At 40.2% G+C, this 22,784-nt stretch overlaps 1 protein-coding gene and 1 long non-coding RNA gene across 5 annotated transcripts in view; one reads left to right on the top strand and one right to left on the bottom strand.

The window, feature by feature from the left end:
* Positions 1-10,955, bottom strand: part of UBE2V1 (ubiquitin conjugating enzyme E2 V1) — a 33,449-nt gene extending 22,494 nt beyond the window's left edge. For 3 of the 4 annotated variants that reach the window (XR_013544483.1, XM_020779496.3, XM_020779497.3), the window contains exon 1: positions 10,818-10,955. Coding sequence is in view for 2 of the 4 variants with exons in the window: in XM_020779496.3 (XP_020635155.1) it covers positions 10,818-10,839 (22 nt within the window). In the remaining 2 variants the exon portion in view is untranslated. Of the gene's footprint in view, positions 1-3,553; positions 4,515-10,817 lie in introns of those variants that run through there. The other variant, XM_078392186.1, reaches the window with a different exon arrangement.
* LOC144588783 (uncharacterized) lies at positions 10,860-12,434 on the top strand. The gene is made up of 2 exons (XR_013544487.1): positions 10,860-11,214; positions 11,656-12,434. It is a non-coding gene; the product is annotated as an uncharacterized LOC144588783 (long non-coding RNA).
* Positions 12,435-22,784: the final 10,350 nt, after the last annotated feature.

The following is a 22,784-nucleotide window of genomic DNA, read 5'->3' as shown; positions in this document are numbered from 1 at the left end:
AAAGCGAGTGAACTAGTACTTTGGCCTTAATGTTGCCATTACTTTGCATTGCACAAATGGAGCTGAACAACAGGATTTCAGCAACAGATTCCAATCCCAAAGAAATGCCAAAGGCTGCAGCAACTGTCACACACTGCAAATGATGTTCAAGGTTTTATAATAAATATTTTTACGCAGATGGAATGTAAAATGCCAGATATTCAAAGTAGAATCAGAAAAGAGAATGACACTAGGGATTATTGCAAATGTACTAATCAAATGTATTAAAAATTGCAGAAGAAAATGAGTTTTACAGATTATAGTCAAGTGAAACCTTGGATTGTGATTAAAGGAATGGGTGTGTCACAACGTTTGATCATCCTGATGCACAAGTTGTACTGTGGACAAGGATGGGGAGAATTAGAACAGAATAGGAAGAAACAGAATGGTTCCCCAAGGGCAAAAGTGTTAGTCAAGGCTGTATTTTATATCACCATCTGATTAACCCAAAATATTATATGGGAAAGTGGATTAAAATGAAGGAGTAGTGAAAATTGGTGGCACAGACATCAATAATTTATGATATGCAAATGATACAACATCATAGTAATGGTCAGAAAATAGAAAAGATTTAAAATTGCTTCTGAGGAAGGTTAAAAAAGCTAATGTGTAAAGATTACAGCTGAACAATAAGTGGGAGGAAAAGGAGCTCCAGAAAAAAACATCAAATAATTTTATTGTTGACAATGAAAAAAATGAAATTGTTAAAGATTTTCTAAAGTTTCATTCAAATATTAACAGAAGTGAAGATTGCAGCCGAGAAACCAGAAGACTGAGACTTGGAAGGGCAGCTATGAAGAAATTAGAAAAGATCCTAAAGTGCAATGCTGTGCCGCTAAACACCAAGGCCAAGATTATCCACACTATGGTGTTCCTGATTACTGCACACTGACATGAAAACTGAACAATGAATAAAGATGAAGAGGGGGGAATCATTCCATTTGAAATGTGATTTTGGAGGAGAACTGTACAAGTGCCATGGTGACCACAAAGAAATAAACTGGTTCTCAATCAAATTACAGTATGTCTGAACTCCCACTAGAAGCTAAAATGACTAAACTGATGCTATCATACTTTGGACGTATGATCAGAAAGTAAGACTCAATGAAAAAACAGTAATGCAAGGAAAAAGGAGAAGGCAGTGTGAAGTGGAATATCAAACATGAAGTAGGTTGAGCCAATAAAGGAAGTTGCAACCTGCTGTCTGCAAGCCCTGAGTGGGACCATTAATGATAAGAACTTTTGCATGTCATTAATGAATAGTCACCAAGCATCAGAAAAAAACTGATGGCACATAACAATTGATGTTGCCACTGTAAATGACTCATAATCCAGAACATAATACTACTGCTGATTATATCTAAAAGCAGCCTTCCTCAACCTGGTGCTCTCCAGATGTATTAAACAGCAATTCTCATCATAGCTGACAAACGGATGTGCTGTTGAGAATCATGGGTGTTGCAGCACAACACATCTTGGGACATTGCACTGAAGAATCCTTCTCTACCCCATTTCTAAGCCTCCTTCAGTCAATAGATCCGAGGATGAAAACTGCACTCTGAGTTGTTATATTTTAAAGTAAAATCAAATATTTGGTCTATAATTCATCCATGAAAAACCTTATAGTTGGCCAAACAATTAGCAAAACTACTCTACAACCTAAGTTAAAGCCAATATTCTAAAGTTCAACTGTAAGAATGAAATTTTTTTGAATATTAATGGGCAAAGACTGAGAGGTAGGACTTGCGACAATCTCAGGTAAAGATGCTACAGATGGGTACTTGACCACAAATTGGACTAATCAAACTATTTTTGGTCATGACAGTTTTTTCAGTTTTCTTTCCTAAATTGGTTCAATTCTATTCTACTAAAATCTATAGTTAAAACTGCATGGAAATTTGTACATAAATGCTTTGTTGCCAAAGGAAGGCTACACAAACTCACAAAATATCTCTAATGATCTCATCATATGCTTGGATAATTACTTAATGTAGGTCAAGCAATACAGTATGTTATTCTTCCGTACCCCCCAAATTATCATAGGCCAAATTAATGCTCCCCACAGACAGCTAAAATGTGTATATATCTTTGCTGAGGAATATATTTTTGTTAAATGAATGACCAGGGCAGCAAATCTTAGGCACTTTAGATGTTTTGGACTACAACTCTCACATTCCTTCATCATTGGCAATACAGGCTGGGGTTTCTGGGAATTATACTCCAAAACATCTGGAGTGCCAATGGTTCAGCATCCTACTCTAGAGCAAATCTTACTAGGCCCTGACTAAAAATGACTAACACACATACACACGACAAGATGGAAGGCTGCGTAAACCTTGAGTTGGGTACTTGAATCTGTTAGGATCAAACTAAAGTTATGAGCAGAGTTTTGCTGCAGTATTGCAGTTTCATGACTGTGCCAAAAGGCTCTATGGGCTAGGCTTTCACTGAAGTACCCTCCCCATGGTGCACTACCGTGATTCCTAGGCAACAGTGAGACTGAGCGGGCATCCCCTCCTTCTTCCTAACTGATGCACAAAAAAATGAAGCAGACAATGATGGCAGAAAGACATCTCTTTTGCTCTCTAACTTCTCTCAGAGGTCTGTCTATTCTAGGTGACATCTGTGACTACAAGTCCTAGAATTCCAAAAATCCCATCCCTAGAGGAAGGAATTGGGAAATCAGTAGGAAGAAAATCAGCAGTGACACTCCTCAGGTTCCAAATCCATGTGCTGTTTAAGCAGCCATAGCTTTACATGCTGTATGTCAATTCCAACACCTGGCACCTCCAGCTTAAGAGCTCTGAAGAGAGGCCAGGAAAGGCTCCTCTCTGTCTCAAATCCTGGAAAGTTGCAAAGCTAGATCCTGAATACACCAAGAGGTAATTTGGGGGAGGGAGAAAGGCTACTGGGAGTTAATTCTGAAAAAGTAACTTTTCTAGGCTTTGGTTTACTGCTAGTCTACCATCTTCATGTGTTCATATATCATATACTGTTTGCTAGTGCTAGAGAAGCACCTATTTCCATGCCAACAGCAGCAGACAGAAGAAACAAAGGGGAGGTTGCATTTCTTTTCACTTGTTATCCTGATCATTGTGCAACACAGAAAGAGAAAACAAAACAGAAATTTGGTATAGCAAAAAAGCAACCTTCCTCATAACAGCACAGACACACCTTAATCTGAGTCACTGCTGGAAGTCCCCAGTTGTTTGCAACATCATTCCCCCTACCCAAACCTATTAGCCTGATTTATTAGCTAAAGTTACATTCGCAAGCAATACAAGTCACTATCAATGCACATGTCCTATTAACAAACTGGAAAGCATATATTATTACTTTAAACATTGCAAAGTAAATATTGTAGATAGGACATGCAATACAGTACCAGCTATCTAGTTTTAACATTTGAATTTACAGTGACTGATACATTCTAGTTCAACAACTATTTCTGGCTGCCAGATGGTGTGGATATAAATCAAATAAATAAATATTCTGCCACATGGAAGCCACTTACCCAAACAGTAGCTATGATTATCTGAGAAATGGTAGTAAGGTTTCTATATCATCTCTCAGTGAAGACAACCAAAGCTATCCCGGGGTGAGGGGAGAAGTAATTTGCCTTTCCGTTCTTCCAGCCAAGTCTAAACTGCAAAGTCAGCAGCTCCAAAGGATTAAGGGACTGTAGGCCTGATAGGATTAAAGGACATGAGGATCTCATGTCAGCATCACATTTTATACATACAGCCCAATCCTGGAACTTCCTGCAACAGCAGATAAATATTTGAGAGAATATTGTGGCAATCATTATAATGCAATGGCACTGATACTAGAAAGATATGACCCTCAAGAGATATACCACAAATGTTGTGAATGGGGGAGCAGCATTTCAAATTTACAGGAGCAGCAAGAATTACCTCTACAAAATGCAAGCCTCAAGCAGGCCTAAGCAATTCGCTGACAGAATATTGTTAACCATTTCTGCCTTACACGTCTAAAATGAATCCTGACACTACAGACGCTTCTAAGTGAAAGACTGTTTCATTTCCTTTTTAAAAAAACACTTCCTGTGTGGTATATATTTAACTTGGTTTCAAACATACCTCTGTGCTAATGCTTCAGACTTGAAAGTAAAACCTCATATTGTTCTTTTCTGAAGGCTCAATATGCTAGTATTATACTATACATTATATTATACATCCAGGCCTTCCCTCCTGTCAACTACTGATTTCTTTTGCTTTGCAATTTATTATTTATTTATTCCTGCACTATTTGTTGTTGTATGCTAATGTTTTTATTTTTTTTAATTGTTTTGATATTCTGTAAGCCGCCCAGAGTGATAGAATATACCAGATGGGCGGGATATAACTAGAACAAACAAACAAACAAGTAGTACAGCAAAGTGAAGCAAATTTTTTAATTCTTTTATCTTTCATTTCATACATGATCTATTTTATAATGAATGTAATTTTAAAGCTGAGCAGCAATCTGCCCAAGAAATTTAGCAAGTGTATTTTTTTCAACACAATTATTTGTCTAGAAGAGGAAGTGATAAGAAATAGTATGCTGTAGTGCAGGGGTCTCAAACATGTGGCCCGGGGGCCATTTGCACCCCCCCAGATGATAGTTTGTGGCCCTTGCCTTGCCTGCCCCCCCAAAGCGCCCACACATCCTCTGCTGTCAAGAGTAAAAAAAAAAGCCTTGCCTCGCTCACCGGCTCTCTCCCAAGACAGCACCTCTTGCGCCCTCCATCCAGAACTGCAGCCTGCCAGCCAGCCCACCTGTCTGTCAGCTAAGGAAACTCCTGGGCGGCTTCCTCGGGCTCTTGCTCCGCTTGGCGGAAAATCTGATGCGGCCCAGCCTCACCCAGCCTCTGTCTCTAGTGGCCCCCAGATAAATTGAGTTTAAAACCCCTGCTGTAGTGGTTACAGATCACACTAGGCAAATTTGAAGCTTACTAGATAATTTTTGGGCAGTCATATTGGCTCAGCCTAACACACCTCAAAGCTGGCTGGATAGCCCAGTGAGTTAGGTATTAAAGTGGGGATCCAAAGGATGGGAGTTTGATTCTCTGTGATACCTGGGAGAAAAGCCAGCCCGTGTGGCCTTGGGCAAGCTGCATAGTCCAAGGGAATCCCCAGAAGAAGGAAATGGTAAACCTGTGTATTTTCTACCTGGAAAGAGTTGGCATAAGTAGGAATCAACTTGCCAGCATGGATTATTATCATTAACTCATCTCAGTGTTGTTGTGAGGTTCGTATGCACCTGAACCTTAGCTCTCTTCCCAAAAGGTCAGGAAAGAATATGAGAAATAATATAACACCTAATCTTACAAATTATTTCTCTTTTAAAAATGTGTATCAGCTGAAAAGGTCAAAGTAATCTCAAAGCAGTTTTTAAAAAATTGCTACACATACAATACAGTTAACCAAAAAAGTAATGTTGATATAGTATTCAAGTATCAGCAGCAATTAAAACTACAACATAATACTGTACAAATATGAACAAACATCAGTTGGAAGTGGACTAAAGCAGCCATATCTTTAAATGAAATTTAATAATACCTAGGCAGGGAGCCTGGGTTCCTTTTAGTAGAACATAATTCCATAAGACCATCACAGAAAAAGTCCTGTTCTCTTGTGTCCCCCCCCCCCCCCCCCCCGCAACAAGATAGATCTTACAGGCACACAAGCAGAGCCACAACAGCTGCCCCTTCACACAGGCTGAGATTAGCATACAATGATGATGATGATAATGATGTTAGAACTGCAGAGCTGGAAGGGACCCTATGGATCATCAAGTCTAGCTGCTGTCAAGGAGGCACAGCGGGGAATCGAACTCTTCACCTCTGGCTCTGCAGCCAGATGCCTAAACCACTAAACTATCCAGCAGTTTTGCCAAAATGAGTAGATCTAACTGCTTAGAAATAGCTGAAAAAAACCCCAGATATAAACATATTTACCCATAAACTATCAGAAATAGATTAATTCAATATTTAGAAATAGACATCAGTTTATGTCAGAATTTTATCAGATACAATAATAAGCTACTTTTAAAAGCAGTTAAACATTTCCTTGGGTAGTGAAGTACAAAAGTACTATAGAATAAAAAATTAAAGTTACACTAAAATAAATATTTTGCTGTACTGGCATTATCCAGAATTCCAAAAATGCCTCCTTCATTTCGTTCAACAACAAGATACATACTTTCTGACTCAATTCATGTCAGTGAGAAAGATCTAAATTAGCTCATGTCTGCTTTGGCTCCACAGGGATAAAAATTGTTTATACCAGCATTATATGAAATGATATCATCCTTTTATTTCTATTTACAATTCTGCCAAAATATCCCTTGTGTCCCACAGAGCAGTCTATTGACAGCTGTGTCAATAACAAAGTGCAAAACAAAAAAGATTGAACATGAGAATAGAATAATGCCTTTTCTGAGAAGGCTTTTCAAATGTATTGTTGTGCCTTGTTGCTTTAAATGTATTGTAGAATTGATTTTATTTACTGTTTTCAATATAACATTTAATTCTTTTTAAATATTTGTGTACTTACTATTTTTAGCTTTTAAATATTGTGTTTTAATGACGTCAGCTGCCCTGGGTGCTTTTTAAGGAGAAACACAGGGTAAAACTATTTTAAATAGAATAAAATAAATGAAATGGTTGGGTGGGTGAGTGGAACCAGTAAAAAAATCTTTCACTCAGGCAGACAGAAGACATAAGAGGAATCCAGCTATCTCCTTCAGCTGATGGAATTGCATCCTCCAGAAAGTTGACTGTCTCTATATGTCCTCCAATTCTGCTCTATGCCATTGCTGAACCTACTGTTTGCATGATAGATTTACCCATTATACTTAATTTTGCTTTGGAAAGACACCCCATCCCTCTCTATTCTGAGAAACCAGGATCACTTATTTTACCAATGTGCATCCCTGATCCCCAACCTAGGATATACTTTCTCTACACTCAATCCACCATTGCAACCAAGTAATCCAATATTTCAACTTCAGATGGTGGAGCAGATGCTCTGCATTCATAAGGTTCTTGTTTCAACTCCTAGCATCTCTACCTAACAGCATTTTGATTATTTACTTCTTTATTTGACTTTTATCTTGCCTTTATCCTCTAGTGGACACTCAAGGTGGCATACACAGATTTAAAATAAAAAAAATGTAAAGCCAATTAAATGTTAAACCAAAGTATACAAATATCTTTAACATATTTTAAATCTATAAATTGGATTTTAAGATCTCTACATCTCAGTTACCTGTTGACTACCCTGAAGCGTTTTTGAAGATGAAACATTTCAACTGTTTTCAGTTGCTGGCAGAAGGAAAGGAGGGAAGGGGTCAACCACACCTTGCAAGGAAGGGAGTACCATAATCTAATATCTTCCATAGAAATGCTTCCTTCCCTCCTTATGTTCAGGGAATTGTTGAAAACATAACTATTCAAAGTTGCCTTCAACAACTAAGTCTCCCAGATGCTGTTAATATTAATATTTTTCTTATTTTCTGTTTATTGCCATATTGTAAGGAAGAGGAAGAACAAATACAAGATGGATTGACTCCCTAAAGGAAGCCAAGGCTTGAGTTTGCAAGAGCTGAGCAGGGCAGTTGAGGACAGGACATTTTAAAGATCACTCATTCATAGAGTTGCTATAAATCAGAGGTGACTCAAAAGCATATAAAAACAACAACAAATTATTATGTAGAATCTGGAGGATTTTTAAGTTTTAACTTAGAAATGCCCAGTGTGCACTAATGGGGCAATCAAGCAATCAAAACTCTCTCTCAAGTCATCACCAGGCATACTTACAAAAGTGGAGAGACTAAGAGAAGGCTCTCACCTGATGATATTAATACATGTGTGGGCTTATACAGGGAGATACATTCCTTCAGATATCGCTGGGTGGCAGTTAAAAAAGAACTCTGCCTTGTCAGAGTTAATAGTATTTGGCTAAACAGAAAAATAGCTGTCTTAGCTGGAATACTGCAGCTTACTATGTTAACCATGTGGAATAAAGAATGCTACACTATCAATGGCTCCTACTTGTGATTGTAGATCACAGCAATTCTACACACACTCACCTATAAATCACAATGTATCCAGTCATTCATAACCACCTTTTCACCAACAGAGAAAAATAAAAATAAATCCTTGTAATGCCAAGATGAATACTCTTCACCTGCCCCCCCCCCAAAAAAGAAAAGAAAAACAGACCTGGCACATCTCTACCAACTGCTGTTCTGAACAAGCCTTCCAACCTGTCATGTCATCCCTAGTTTCCTTTCTAAAAACACAGTTTACTGATGGAGAAACCAACACAAATAATTCAGCTCCACAATACTTTATGACCCAGAAACACATTTACAGCAGCACCTTCTGTAGAGAAACCACAAGATGCATCTCAAAGTCACAATTTAATATACCTGTTTCTTATACAGCTAAACCCCTCAAACAAACCTATTAAAAATATCTCGACAAATTCTAGAGCTACAAAGCCATTTTCATTTAATAGTTTTTAAATTTATAACTTTACTTCTGTATTTTAAATGCATGTAAAAGCAGTCCTGCTGTATCAGACCAGTGAATTCTAAGAATCCAACAAGTATGCAAATGACCACTATCTATATACTTTCTTTGATACTGGAGAGAAAAATGTATCAATCACTAGTAGGAGCCATTGATAAATAAATCTTCCATCAATCTATCTAGTGTCTCTTCAACCTTTCTAGAGCCAACAACACACTTGGTGAATTGTGCATGTCAACTGAAGTATGGACAAGTGTCAAAGTTCCTCACCCAAGAATTTAAAAAAAACCCAACAATTCATTTTGCTTGCATAAACTTTAACAGCATTATTCCCCCACATTTCAATATCCATGTGATATATACTACTATCAATATCATTTTATAAGATGGAACTGAAAAAGAGGATAGCTTGCTCAAAGTCACACAACTAGTCTGTAGCACAACTCATGTCTTGTAGACCTAACTAGACATATTGGATGACATTTGCTTTATCAGAACATCATCCATCACTTTTTAGGCCAGGACCCCAGAAAATCTACCAAAATACACCAAGAGAAACCAATGGTTATAATTCATAATGTCTTGTCCCATCTACAACCAACAACTCCTCTGCCTTCTGAAAATCAACTTTAAAGAAACCAGTTATATGTTGGGCTTGTAAATAGACAGGCAAATCTCTGATTGCCATGAGAACAGCTGAATCCTATTAAATCCCTGTTCAACTAGGAGTCTTCGCTCAGATCACTGCCTTAAAATACTACCAATAAATACTTACAATTTAAACTATTAAGCATTACCACTGTTAAGCAGCACACTATTATGCACATAATTCTGAGAACAGCAAAGAGAGAACTGGGTGCGGGATGAAAATTAACAGCCTGCCTAATGCTGTTAATGAGTTTGTAACAAAGACATGAGCTGTAGCAGAAAGTACTTGATTCACCACTTAGTCCCTCAGCAGTTATTATGCTCTAGTAGTAACAGCCAATCTCTAGAGGCAACTGTAAGACAAGAGCAGCATTCTGCAAAAAGGATAAAACATAATATTAACTACAGAGGATTTCTCCCAGAAGGCCCACTACCTTCCTCCTATGGGTAGCACCTATTCTAGAAATTGATTTCTTTGTTTTAAAACCACCCTGCCCATGGCTTGCAATAGACAATTCACTTTTGAGAAGGACTCTTGTGTTAATTGTTAGATGACAGTGATGGCTGGAAAACTTACAGTACTACACTCCAAAGTACTGGACACAGGGCCTTGTCGGAGAGCACCTGACACCACAACCTTGCTGAAAATAAACAGGCTTGAGTCCTAGTGCCAGGAAGGAAAGACCACCTAGAACTTCCATAGCTTGAGAACACCAAAATTTTAACAACCACCGAATAGGTACCTCGAAAGATAGAAGCTACTGCCCACCATACTGGTTACAATTCAGCATTTCTCAGTGAAATTTCCTGCGTCCACCCAGTTACAAGAGCAGCCCTTCAGAACCAGGTAAAGGTGGGAGTTCTGCCCCTCCAAATATTTGGTGCTATAATCCCCTTTAAAACTGGCCATGCTGACTGGATCTTCTGGAAAGTGACATCCGAAACAACTGGCAGTCCAATAGTTCTTCTCGCTAGAATCCTGTTTCCAGCAGGGGCCTTCCAGGGTACAGTAATTGAAGGGATCCTGTAAACATCGTAGGAAAGCCCAATTTCCGGCAGCTGTTTAGCCACCGGCTTCTGGTATTATAAAAAGACAGACCGTTGAAACAACTTCCTCCCCAGGCAGGCATGTATCAGCATTATTCTCTTCTTTAACACGCTTCCCGGAGGGGCCTCATGTGGGGCCAGAAGGGCGGCACAAAAACGTGGCAAATTAAGAAATAAACACCACGGGACCTTCTCCCTTATTCTCAGCCTCCCGCCCCAGAGAGAAAGAGGCCGCCCTGGCTCTATCGTGTCACCTTACTGCAGAACCCCCGCTTCTCCCCGTCCCGGCCGTCGACGCATTAGGGGCTCCCGCTGCCTGAGCTGCGTTACTCCTCAGGAAAGACACCCCACAAACCGCCCGAGGCCGCCGCCCCTTGGGCCCCAGACACACCCAACCGGCGAGCCCGGCTTCTAAAGACATCCTCTGGCTTGTCCCCAAGAGAAGCGAGCTCCTCAGGCTTCGCTCTCCTTCCCCTCTCCGTCGGAGGACGGCCCTCCCTGCCACAGGCCGGGGCTCGCCTCGGCTGCCCGGTCCCCAGCTCACCCGATCCCGTGGTGGCCGCCATCTTGCGCCGCTGTCGCTGCGAGCCCGGCCTCCCTGCCGACTACGTCACCTCAACGCGCGAAGTGGTTTGGCGGCGAGTGGCTGGGAGAGGCGGGGCGGGCGGGCGCCGGAAGGCAAAACCTCCGAAGCCATTCTGGGAGACTGGGCTGGCAAGCAGAGCGTCTCCCCGTAGCTAGGGGCAGCGCAGGGTCTTCTTTTAGTTTGTTGGTGCAGTCATTTTACTCTGGAAATACGTACTCTCGGGAGGGCGAAACACAGGCTTGGATTTCTAGCGGTTTTGCTGTACGTTATTTACAGAGGAGACGGAGTCAGAGGACTTAAGCGGAGGCTAGCCGACTTGGGGCACTTCATAAGAAGAGAAAGCTGTTTTAAAAAGGTAACTGTGCAGAGAAAATGTGCATTGGGCACATGAGAACGTACGATTCCCTGGAAACGGTAATAATGAAGGCAACAGAAAAAGAGGAAGACGTAACATGAGATGGATTAACTCATTAAAGGAAACCACGGGCTTCAGTTTTCAAGACCTGAGCAGGGCAGTTGAATATAAAACCTTTTAGAGGTGAACTAACAATTCATAGGATTTGACAGCACTTAACAACAACAAGCAGGCAAAGAAATTTCTTTTCAGTTAGGGTTTCTTTTAGTGACTGGCTGACTAAGGGCATTTCTTAACGGGGCTGTTGAATTTCTGTTTTTGTTGTATTTTTAATACTGCTTTTATCTATGAGATTTAAATTTGGTTGTTTATTTCTTTTTTAAAATATTGTAATAATTTGTTTTTAGCTTTTACATTATTTATTTTTTTTAATTCTGTAAGCAAAGCAATCTTGGATTCCCTCACCTCCGACAAGGCACCTGGGAAGGATAATATCCCTGCTGAAGTGCTGTAAAGAGATCATCACCACTGAGCTAAATCTTTTGTCTTTCCTGGAGTGAAGGTGGAATACCACAGGACATGAAGGATGCAAACATCGTCACATTGTGTAAGAACAAAGGCAACTGCAGTAACTACCAGGGCATCTCTCTTCTCAGGGTTGCAGGGAAGCTGCTTGCCCCTGTTGTGCTGAAGAGAGTCCAGGTCCTTGCAGACAGAGTCTATCCAGACTCACAGTGTGGATTTCGAGCTAATAGACCCACCACTGACATGGTATTTTCCCTTAGTTACAGGAGAAATGTAGGGAACAACAACAGCCGCTCTTTGTGGCCTTCATAGGTCTTACAAAGGCCTTTGATTTGGTTAGCAGGGATGGCCTTTTTAAAATACTTTCTGTAGCGTTCACCCTTATTATGTTAAGTAGTCATGCATATTCATGTTGCAGGCTAAGGTTGCTAAGAGGCGGAGCTGAGAGATATGTAATAAAGAGGCGGAGTCAGAGAGTGAAGAGTCAGTCAGTCAGTCAGTGAGAGGAAGAGTGATCAGAGTGGAGATATAGAGTGTGGTATTTGGGAGAGCTGAGGTGTGATTAGAGTGAAGAGTGAATAAGAACTGTATAACCAATAGAAGGTTGAGATTGATGATCAATAAACCTGTAAAAGTTACCTATGATTAATAATAAAACATCTGTAATCAATAAAAAAAGTTTTATTTAAATGACAGTGATGTTTGGACCTGCATCTTTATCCTTCCATAAGTAATGTTGATTTAGTGGGGACAGCAGGTGAAAAGGAGTATTAGTTTGCCTTTGTGTGCTCTGTGTTTGGACGGTCAGGCAGGGGCCACGAGGGGCAAATGCCACACTTCCCAGGATGGTATGTCCACTTTGACTCCTTAACAACATCAGGTCCTTTCATGAGGAAATGAACGGCACTGTAGTTTTTTATTTATTTATTTATTTATTTATTTATTTATTTATTTATTTATTTATTTATTTATTTATTTATTTATTGTCATGCTGAAGCACACTTTTGGAACTGCAACAGAAGGTGTCTATCTCTGGACTAGATCAGATGGAAAGCTCTTTAATCTCTCTAGATTGAGAGTGAAGACCAAAGTCCAACTGAAATGCATGTGGGACTTCCTCTTCGCCGATGATGCAGCTGTTGTTGTCCCTCCGCTGAAGAGCTCCAACAACTCATGAATCGTTTCAGCAAGGCCTGCCAAGATTTTGGACTAACAATCAGCCCGAAGAAAACAGAAGTCATGGGCCATGGTGTGGACTCACCTCCCTCTATTACCATCTCTACACAAGAATTTGAGGTTGTTCATGATTTCGTGTACCTTGGCTTAACAATCTTGACACCCTCTTTCTAAATGTCGAGCTGGATAAACACATTGGCAAAGCAGCTACCATGTTCTCTAGACTGACAGAGTATGGCTTAATAAGAAACTGATGGCGTATACCAAGATCCAGGTCTATAGAGTCTGTATCCTGAGTACACTCCTGTACTGCAGTGACTCTTGGACCCTTTGTGCACGGCAGGAGAGGAAGTTGAACATTTTCTATATTTATTTATTTATTTATTTATTTATTGGACTTATATACCGCCCCATAGCGCTACAAGCACTCTCTGGGCGGTTTACAATTTTAATTATAAAGGCTACACATATGCATTGTCTCTGACATATTTTTGGTATCACTGGGCAGGACAAAGTTCCAAATACTGTAGAGTAGTCCTAGAATGAGCTAGAATTTTTAGCATGTACAATACATTACTGAAACAGCAATGTCTACATTGGCTTGGGCATTTGGTGAGAACGACTGATGGTCGGATTCCAAAAGATCTCCTGTATGGAGAATTAGTGCAGGGAAATCGCCCCAGAGGGAGACCACAGCTGCGATACAAGGATATCTGCAAGCAGGATCTGAAGGCCTTAGGAATGGACCTCAACAGATGGTAAACATTGACATCTGAGCATTCAGCCTATAACGGCCAGCTCTTCCTAAAGAGAGTATGGGGTTTGGACAGGGAGTCACTTTGGAGACAAACCCACCACCTTTTCCTCTGAGACAAGTCCTTTAATCCTCATAAGTGCATGAGATCTGTTCCATGGACAAGCCTGACCTTAAAATAACACTTTGCTTTATTTTTTAAAGTACTTAAACATAGGCTTCGTGAATCCTCAGAACTCACAACAGCTCAGTAAGGTAGAACTTCTCCATGGTAGCCAGTTGGTGACCTTTTCCAATCCTCTGCATTTAAGTATAACCCTGCTGTTCCAAGAGACTAGTCCTCAGTTCAAATTTTATAATTATTTTTATGAAGAAAATACTGTATAGATTCATAGAAACAGTTCGTTTGCCAAAGCAGTAGCATAAAATATGTCCAAAAATTCCAATAGTTAAATAAAGCTGCTATTTCTTATTAAAATAAGAAATAGCAGCTTTATTTAACTATTGGAATTCTTATTAAAAAAAGAAATACTTTACTAAAATCTAAACTATGATGGGCTATTCCCTCCTCCTCCTCCTCCTCCTTACCATGCTACATTCTGTAAACATTCCTTCACATAGCATAATCCATTTGAAAACTCTCCAAGCTTGAGCAGCTAAGAGAAGCTCTCAAACACATCCTATCATCCATCTTTTCTTACATTCCTAACACCTCCTTCTTCTTCACACTCCATAGCTGTAAACCAGTTAACTTCAAAGAGGCTTAACACAACTCTCCACCCAGAATTCTCATGAAGATCCAGGTGCATTATCTTCTCCCAATTAGTATGGTATGTCTTGAGTCTTCATGCTGGACTGGGCCTCCCTCGTCTTTGTCTTGTTATCACAGTTCTCAGGCAAACTGGAAAACAGTTTCACAGCCTTCGTAACACATTCCAATGCCTTATTATCATTTTACTTTGAACCTAACACTCTCCCATTTCTGACTACAAATCTCACTCTCCTTCAGACAATCACACAGCCTGGAGGCAGGCAATGCAGCACGGCCTCTCCCAATTTAAAGAGACACTTGTTCAGCAGGCCGAGGCAAAGGGGCAGTTTGTTCCCTCTATTCAGAGCACATTACCATAGTCTTTCGAGACTGAAAGATGCCTACAGAAGCCACTTGGGTCCTTTTTAGGAGAAAGGCAGAGAAAAACATTTCAAATAAATACAAATACTTTATTGCTTATAGTCAATCAGGCTGCATGCAAAAACAGAAATTAAACTACAAGAAGACGGTAGAAACCTGGGCAAATTACCAAATTGCGAAGCAAGATGAGGATTGTTTTATGTTATGTTTTGTTTTTTCTTTTCTTAAGGAGAGCTTACAGAACTCAAGAGGGGAGTAGTACTGTCCTGAACATTAGTATACTATATGCAAATATATTTACAGCACAATGCTTTTGATGTCTGCCCTAGTGGGATTAAGTCTTCATTAATGAATGATAAAATCCTATCTATCTACTGGCTGGTCCTAGAGTTTGTATTAGAAATCCTAAATTGGGGTTTTATATGTCAGTTATGGCAGTGTGTATCACAGAAATATAGAAATGCAGAGCTGGAATTTATTTATTTATTCCATTTATACCCCACCTATCTGGTCATTTTGACCACTCTGGAAGAGTCACTGAGTCCAATCCCCTGCCAGGTCAGGAATCCACAGGGACTGCATCCCTGACAGAGTTTGAACATCTCCAGTAAAGGAGCATCCATCACTATGTTTATCTCTAAATGGCCAGAATCCTGTAAGCAAGAAGGGAGAGAACCTTATATATTCAGAGCTGCAGAAAGAGGATTCTATTCTGAGTCTTTATGGCTGGGCTCCAACATTGGCTGGGCCCCAGCCAATGAGATGAATGACAACTGATCCACACAGTAAAGTTGAAAATCCAGCTGGACACTCCAAGTGTGGAGATGGTAGGAAAATCTCAGATTGTGATTGATGAATGGTATATATACACTTGTGGTCATTGTATGCAGGTGTAGATCAAAGTGAAAGATATGTGCCATCATTGTTGGTTAGGAATCACACTCTAGTACTGTATTTTTTTAATCTAGCTTAATGAGTTTACTTCATTCTTTAATTGGCCTTCTCAGCAACACTAGACACTGTTCCAAGACTCTATTCAGAGCACGTTATCACAGTCTCTTGAGACTGAAGGATGCCTATAATATTTTGCACATTACTACGGCAGCAGAGTGGCTATTGTTATTGTCATACAAGGCTTATGTTTCTAAATAAATTAGAAACAGAGAAAATGGAAATAGAAATATATAACTATAAGAGACCTCCAAAGCAGGGATGAGCAATCCCAAAGAACTTGGTGGTCAGAGTTTAGACCCCAGCTCCAGAAATAGCAATTTTCTGCCCCCCCCCCTTTTTTGCTATTGTTCAAAAGTGCAAGCAGGAAGTGCCTAGGTAGGTCCTTCTATTCTTCCACTGACATTTTGGGATGGCGGTGATGGAGTGGCCTAGCATCCAAATAAACTTTTGGAGGAATTGGGACTGGCATCTCTGATTCCTTTTTCTAAACTGCGAGGTAAGAGTAAATACTTTAAGTCAGCCTTACGATAATTTGTGCCTTGCACAAAGACTGCATAGTGTGACGTTAGTGCCCTCCAGCTTCCTCCATCAGCATTTTGTCGTCTTTAGTTTTATTTCATATTTGGCCCCTCAGCCCGTATCATTATTTTGAACAAGTGACCAGCATCCTGTTGCCCACAAACACTTGCATATGAGAAATCATGTTCAGTCTGGCTGGCAAATCCCTGCTCATTAAAGAAGTGCTGGAGCCAAGAAAACGCCACCATTTCTCACCTCTCACCATTGGGCATGCTGGCTAGTCTTTGTGAGAGTGGTAGTCTAGCAATATCTAAAGGGGCACAGTTGTCCATCCTTGTTTTAAAACTAATTGGTGGACATTTTTTTTGTACCTAACAATATGTGAAAGCCAATGTGTTGCGGTGGATGGGCTGGGACTTAGATCTGTGTTTGAATCTCTGTTTGGCCATGGAAACTCAGTGTAAGGTGGCAATGGCAAAGCCATTTTTCATGTATTACACACATACACTTTGGAAACCCTTAGAATCACTATAATTTGGGCGAGACGTGATGGCACATAACACTCACCTATAACAATCTGTAGATTTTTGGTGAGAGGAAAGGTTAAAGACAATTATTGCTTCATCTGATCTGACCTTCTCCAGAGTTACCTTCCTACAGAATGAATGCTCAACAACACTAAGTTACTGAGTTTAGTTTGGTTCCCCATTTCAGCTTGATGCTCAGTTCCCAGACTGATCAGCTTAGTTGCTGATTTCTAAGGCTGGCTCTCCCTTTCTCTCTGGGTGTCATCTCAGTTGCTGAGGTTGGCTACCATCATGACACATCCCCACCTATCTCTTGCTGTGTGGATTAATTTTTCTCTATTAAGTTCCAGTCTTTGATTTTATCCATCCAAGCAATCAATCATCTATGTCTTCCACATCCATCCTCAATCTTCCCTTCAGTGATGTATTGAAGTAGAGTATGAATCATGATGAATTATGTGTCCAAGATATGAAAGTTTGTGTTTAATAATCAACTCCACTTCTTCATGTTCTCCTATCTGATGAAGTGCTTCTTTATTCTTTATTCCATCAATCCATAGGGTGCCCAGGACTTTTCTTATGGCCACATTTCCAAAGCATTTATGTTGAGCATCTTAATAGTCCGAACCTCCCATCTATATAGGAGGGCTGACCATATGTAACATTTTATCATCCTCAATCTCAAAAGATATATTGAACTGTTTATTACACAACTTTTTACATTCAAGACTGACCTGCAGTATAAATACTATGTTCTTATTTACACAGGTTGATAGCCCACCAAATGTACCTTGATATGCATATGACAGAGCCAACCAGGTGCAAACGTGGGGGCTTCCTTTGCAGTTTCAGTCTTGCAAACTCTGACATGGAGAGCCTCAACTGGAAGATGCTTCTCAAATTCTTCATAAACACAATAAATACTGTAAAATCAGAGCTTGCCATATCAAAAAGTGAATAGATGTAGAAATCAAAGTAGCCTGAACATAAAAAAAATGATTCAAAATTATCTGAGAATAAGTGCGGGAGAAAATGCCACACAGTGCTCACCCACACTGGTAAAATTGGAGAGAAATGGTGTGAATCTTCACAAAACCTGCATAATTGCTAGATACAGAAGATGGAGACTTTGGGCCTGGACTTTTCAAAGAACAGCTGTATGACCTTCTGAAATAAGGTAATCTTTCCAAATGAGCTACTGCCTACATTCTCTAGGTTAATGGTTTCCAACCTTGAGTAACCCAGGTGTACTTGGACTGCAATTCCCAGAAGCCTTTACCACCAGCTATGCTGGCTGGGGGTTCTGGGAATTGCAGTCCAAGAACACCTGGACTATTCAGGGTTGGAAACTACTGCTTTAATTCCACCCCCACTGCCACCATTTGGTATATTTGTAGTACCTCCTTGTATATAAGCCTGGTTTTCGTTTTTAGTTGTTCCTGGAATACTCGCATATGTCCAGCAGGAGCCCTCACTCACCTACAAAATTATTGCACACAAGATTGGTCCTCTTTCTGCTTCTCACTCAAGCACTTATGCACACACATATGTACACGCATACTCAAGAAATTGGCTGGAACTAAGGCTACCACAACCAGAGAGACACATACAGAGTTCCAAAAGTTGGTTAGCTACTAGCTAGAATTTGCCTGCAGGCAATACTTGTGCCCCTTCACAGATTGCTGTCTTGTCCTGGCAAGGGGGCTTGAGTAATTCAGAGAAGCTATGGGCTATGCCGTGCAGGGACACCCAAGACAGACAGGTCATAGTGGAGAGTTCGGACTAAACGCGATGCACCTGGAGCAGGAACTGCCAAGCCACTCCAGTATCTTTGTCAAGAAATCTCCATGGACAGAAACAAAAGGCTAAAAGATATGATGCTGGAAGATGAGCCCCTCAGGTTGGAAGGCATCCAACATGCTACTGAGGAAGAGCGGAGGACGAGTTCTTAAAGAAATGGGAGTGCCTGACCACCTTATTTATCTCCTGAGAAATCTATATGTGGGACAGGAAGCAACAGTTAGAACTGGATATGGAACAACTGATTGGTTCAAAATTGGGAAGGGAGTGTCTCCCTGCTTATCTAACGTATGTACAGAATACATCATGCAAAAGGCTGGACTGGAGGAATCCCAAGCTGGAATTAAAATTGCTGGAATATCAACAACCTCAGATATGCAGATGATACCACTCTGATGGCAGAAAGTGAGGAGGAATTAAAGAACCTCGTAATGACGGTGAAAAAGGAGAGTGCAAAAAAATGAACTAAAGCTCAGCATAAAAAAAAAAAAACTAAGATCATGGCCACTGATCCCATCACCTCCTGGAAAACAGAAGGGGAAGATATGGAGGCAGTGACAGATTTTACTTTCTTGGGCTCCATGATCACTGCAGATGGTGACAGCAGCCACGAAATTAAAAGACACCTGCTTCTTGGGAGGAAAGTGATGACAAACCTAGACAACATCTTAAAAAGCAGAGACATCACCTTGCCAACAAAGGTCCGTGTAGTCAAAGCTATGGTTTTTCCTGTCGTGATGTATGGAAGTGAGAGCTGGACCATAAAGAAAGCAGACCGCCGAAGAATTGATGCTTTTGAATTGTGGTGCTGCAGGAGGTTATTGAGAGTCCCCTGGACTGCAAGGAGAACAAACCGATCCATTCTAAAGTAAATCAACCCTGAGTGCTCACTGGAAGGACAGATCCTGAAGCTGAGGCTCCAATACTTTGGCCATCTCATGAGAAGACTCCCTGGAAAAGACCCTGATGTTGGGAAAATGTGAAGCAAGAGGAGAAGGGGATGACAAAAGACGAGATGGTTGGACAGTGTCATCGAAGCTACCAACACGAATTTGACCCAACTCTGGGAGGCAGTGAAAGACAGGAGGGCCTGGTGTGCTCTGGTCCATGGGGTCACGAAGAGTAGGACATGACTAAACAGCAACAAATACTGTACTTGATCACCTATGGCAAATATGGAGTGGCATGAAACTATGGGTTTGGGAGATCTATGCTTTAGTCCCTTGCCACTGAGCCAAGCAACATCCTGACATGTCATGTACTATCTTTGCTTGTATTCATATTCAGTACATCAATAGTGTATGAGAACAAGCTGGCATAAGTGTAATTGTGTATGTTGTAGCAGCATAGTATTACTACTGATTAACAAACTACTGTTCATGTTTCTGGTGCTGTTATCAATCCACTAAATGAAGAATGCGGGACAACTCATCAATTGGCAGCAATTCACTATGATTTATATTACATTTAAGCCAGCATAAATCACCCATTGAATTCTAGCCAGAATGTATTAATATTTGTTTATTTTCAAAACCCACTGTTGCAATGAGCCAAGGTTCATGGAGTCACAGTCTCAGAACTTTTTAATTCACAGAGACCTTTACTCCATAGATCACGTGTGAACTGTCACACCCATAGGGGTTGTTTCCTCTGTACTGACCTGTAATTCTCATTGATACTGCTTTGAATGTGTTTTTAGTATTGCTTTTGTTTACCTTTTCTCCGAGTGGTATTTGTAGCTTTTTCATATTTTGCTTTTGTTTGAAATATTATCTTTGTTTTTAGTTTGAAATATTATATTTTAATGGTGTAACTTTGTGTACTCATTATTTTTAGCTTTAAATATTGTCATTTAATGATATAAGGCACTGCAGGTCCTTTTTAAGGGTTGGATTGAAGTATTTTAAATAATAGTAATAATAATTTTAAAGAAACAAACAAAAAGCCTGTTAAGGTAGAATGGATGTTTCCAATGAGAATATTTTTCTGTACAGTACTATCTTTGTTGCAATCTGAAGTATTTTGGAGTGACTTAGTTTTCAATGGGAAATTGAGACCAATTAGCTATATAACAGATCTGTTCTTGATAGTGAGGACAACTGATAGAATTCCTTGATGGCATGGATCAAACATTGGCTTCTTTTTGGGATTTTCAAAGGGACGTAGCTATGGAAATATGCATTGATTGGAAAATCAGCACATACATAGTTTGCTTAAATATAAGCTAGCTGGATACCCTGAAAGAGTAAGAACTAGTTAATTTTAGTCTACTGTCATGATAGCACTGAATAATGGTATATTATACACATTATGTACATAAAGATGTATTGAGCACATAATGGTGTATTGGGCACATGAAAAGGCAGGATTCCCTGGAAGATTATAATGCTGGGAAAGGTAGCAGGAAAAGAAGACGACCAGATACGAGATGGACCGACTCCCTAAAGGAAGCCACAACAGCAGAGCAGGGCAGTTGAGGACAAGTCATTTTGGAGACTGCTCATTTGTAGGGGCACTGTAAGTCAGAAGTGACTTGACGGCACATAACAAGAAATGCACCATAAAATACAAACAAGATATCATTGGCTGAAATCCTGCTCATAGCATAAGCTAAATTGCAATTTTCCATCCCTCTCTCCCTGGTAAGCAAAGTGCCCCGAATTGCATCCATTCTATCTTTTCAGTGTTTACCCAGAATTCATAAAGGCAGAAGAGAAAGCAGAGTAGAAGGAGAATCTGGCATAGATTTCTAGTATTTTGCTTCCTATAAGCACTCATGCACACTGAGTATGAATAACTAGAAAACTGTAAAAAGGGAAAGCTTGGCCTTCTGCACACTTTATAAATATTTGCACTTTATAAGACACTTTGTAGTTAATGGTGTTCCACCTCAACCATTTTCTTCAATATTTAAAGCTGATGAAAGAAAAACAAATGAGTACAGAACAATTCTATGCGCATGTAATTCAACACCCCCCTTGCCAAAGTAACAGTATTGGCCAATGTTACAAGGCTATTTATGTACAAGGTATGGGCACAAGCCCTGTCTGCCCATGAGAGCCATGATTCCCAGCTTTGGGTAATCCAAATATGACCACAGTTCTTGGACTGCAATTCCCAGAAGCCTTCACCACCAGCTGTGTTGGCTAGTTTCTGGGATTTGCAGTCCAAGAATACCTTGGTTACCCAAGGTTTGGAACCACTGCACTAGAGGATGGCCAAGCATGGCAATTTGTAGCCTGCATAATTAACTTGTAAACTGCCCAGAGAGTGCTTGAAGCACTATGGGGCGGTATATAAGGAGCACGCTTTTTACCTAGTTCCAAAAGCTTCCCTTAATGATCATGGTTTGCTTTGCTCATTGGTTCCCTTACTGCTGTGAATTGCTGCCTGTTGTGCTTCACTAGTACATGTGTTCTGAGAAAGGAGAGGGGATTTCTGCTGGGGGCCTGGAGTCAATGGTGTGTCACTCTTTCAATTTTTCCCCCAAAAGAGAGATAAATTTTAAATTAGAAGAACTAAGTTCTTTGCTTTTGAGTTTCTAAAAAGAACCTGTCACTTAAACTAACAGATTCAAATCTTGCACTTACCGGCCATTCCCTTTTTAAAAGTTATTTTTATTTTTTGATTCATGAATGAATCTGTAGGTAGCTCAAACAAAACAGTATTTTGATTTTTGAATTAATTATGGCAATACTATCAACCAGAAAACCTGCATTTTGAACTTTACCATGTTGTACAGTTGGGAATGTCTCCAGATTTCTTCATATGTGAGCACACTCACCTTTATCAATAAAGGGTTGACCTCTTTCATCACTCAGGACAGTGGTTCCCAACCTTGGGTCCCCAGATGTTCTTTGATTACAACTCCCTGGCCAGCACAGATAGTGGTGAAGGCTTCTAGGAGTTTTAGTCCAAGATCATCTGAAGACCCAAGGTTAGGAACCACTAACTTGGAGATTTAAAGCTATGATTACAATAAATGGCACAGAGGCTGGTGAAAAGTATGTCAGATCCACAGTTAGAAAAGTGTGACAGATTCACTGAAACACATACACATGGAAATGTCAACAAGCCATGGGATGGACTAGGGCAGGTTAAAGGTACAACCTAATAACAGCTATTTCTCAACTGAAGGATCTCCCGAGTCAGCCCTTGTTTTAAGATAAGCATCTCGGGTCCT

Source organism: Pogona vitticeps, chromosome 4 (genome assembly GCF_051106095.1).
Source record: "Pogona vitticeps strain Pit_001003342236 chromosome 4, PviZW2.1, whole genome shotgun sequence".
NCBI classification, from domain to species: domain Eukaryota; kingdom Metazoa; phylum Chordata; class Lepidosauria; order Squamata; family Agamidae; genus Pogona; species Pogona vitticeps.
This window is presented reverse-complemented; position numbering and strand designations above follow the sequence as displayed.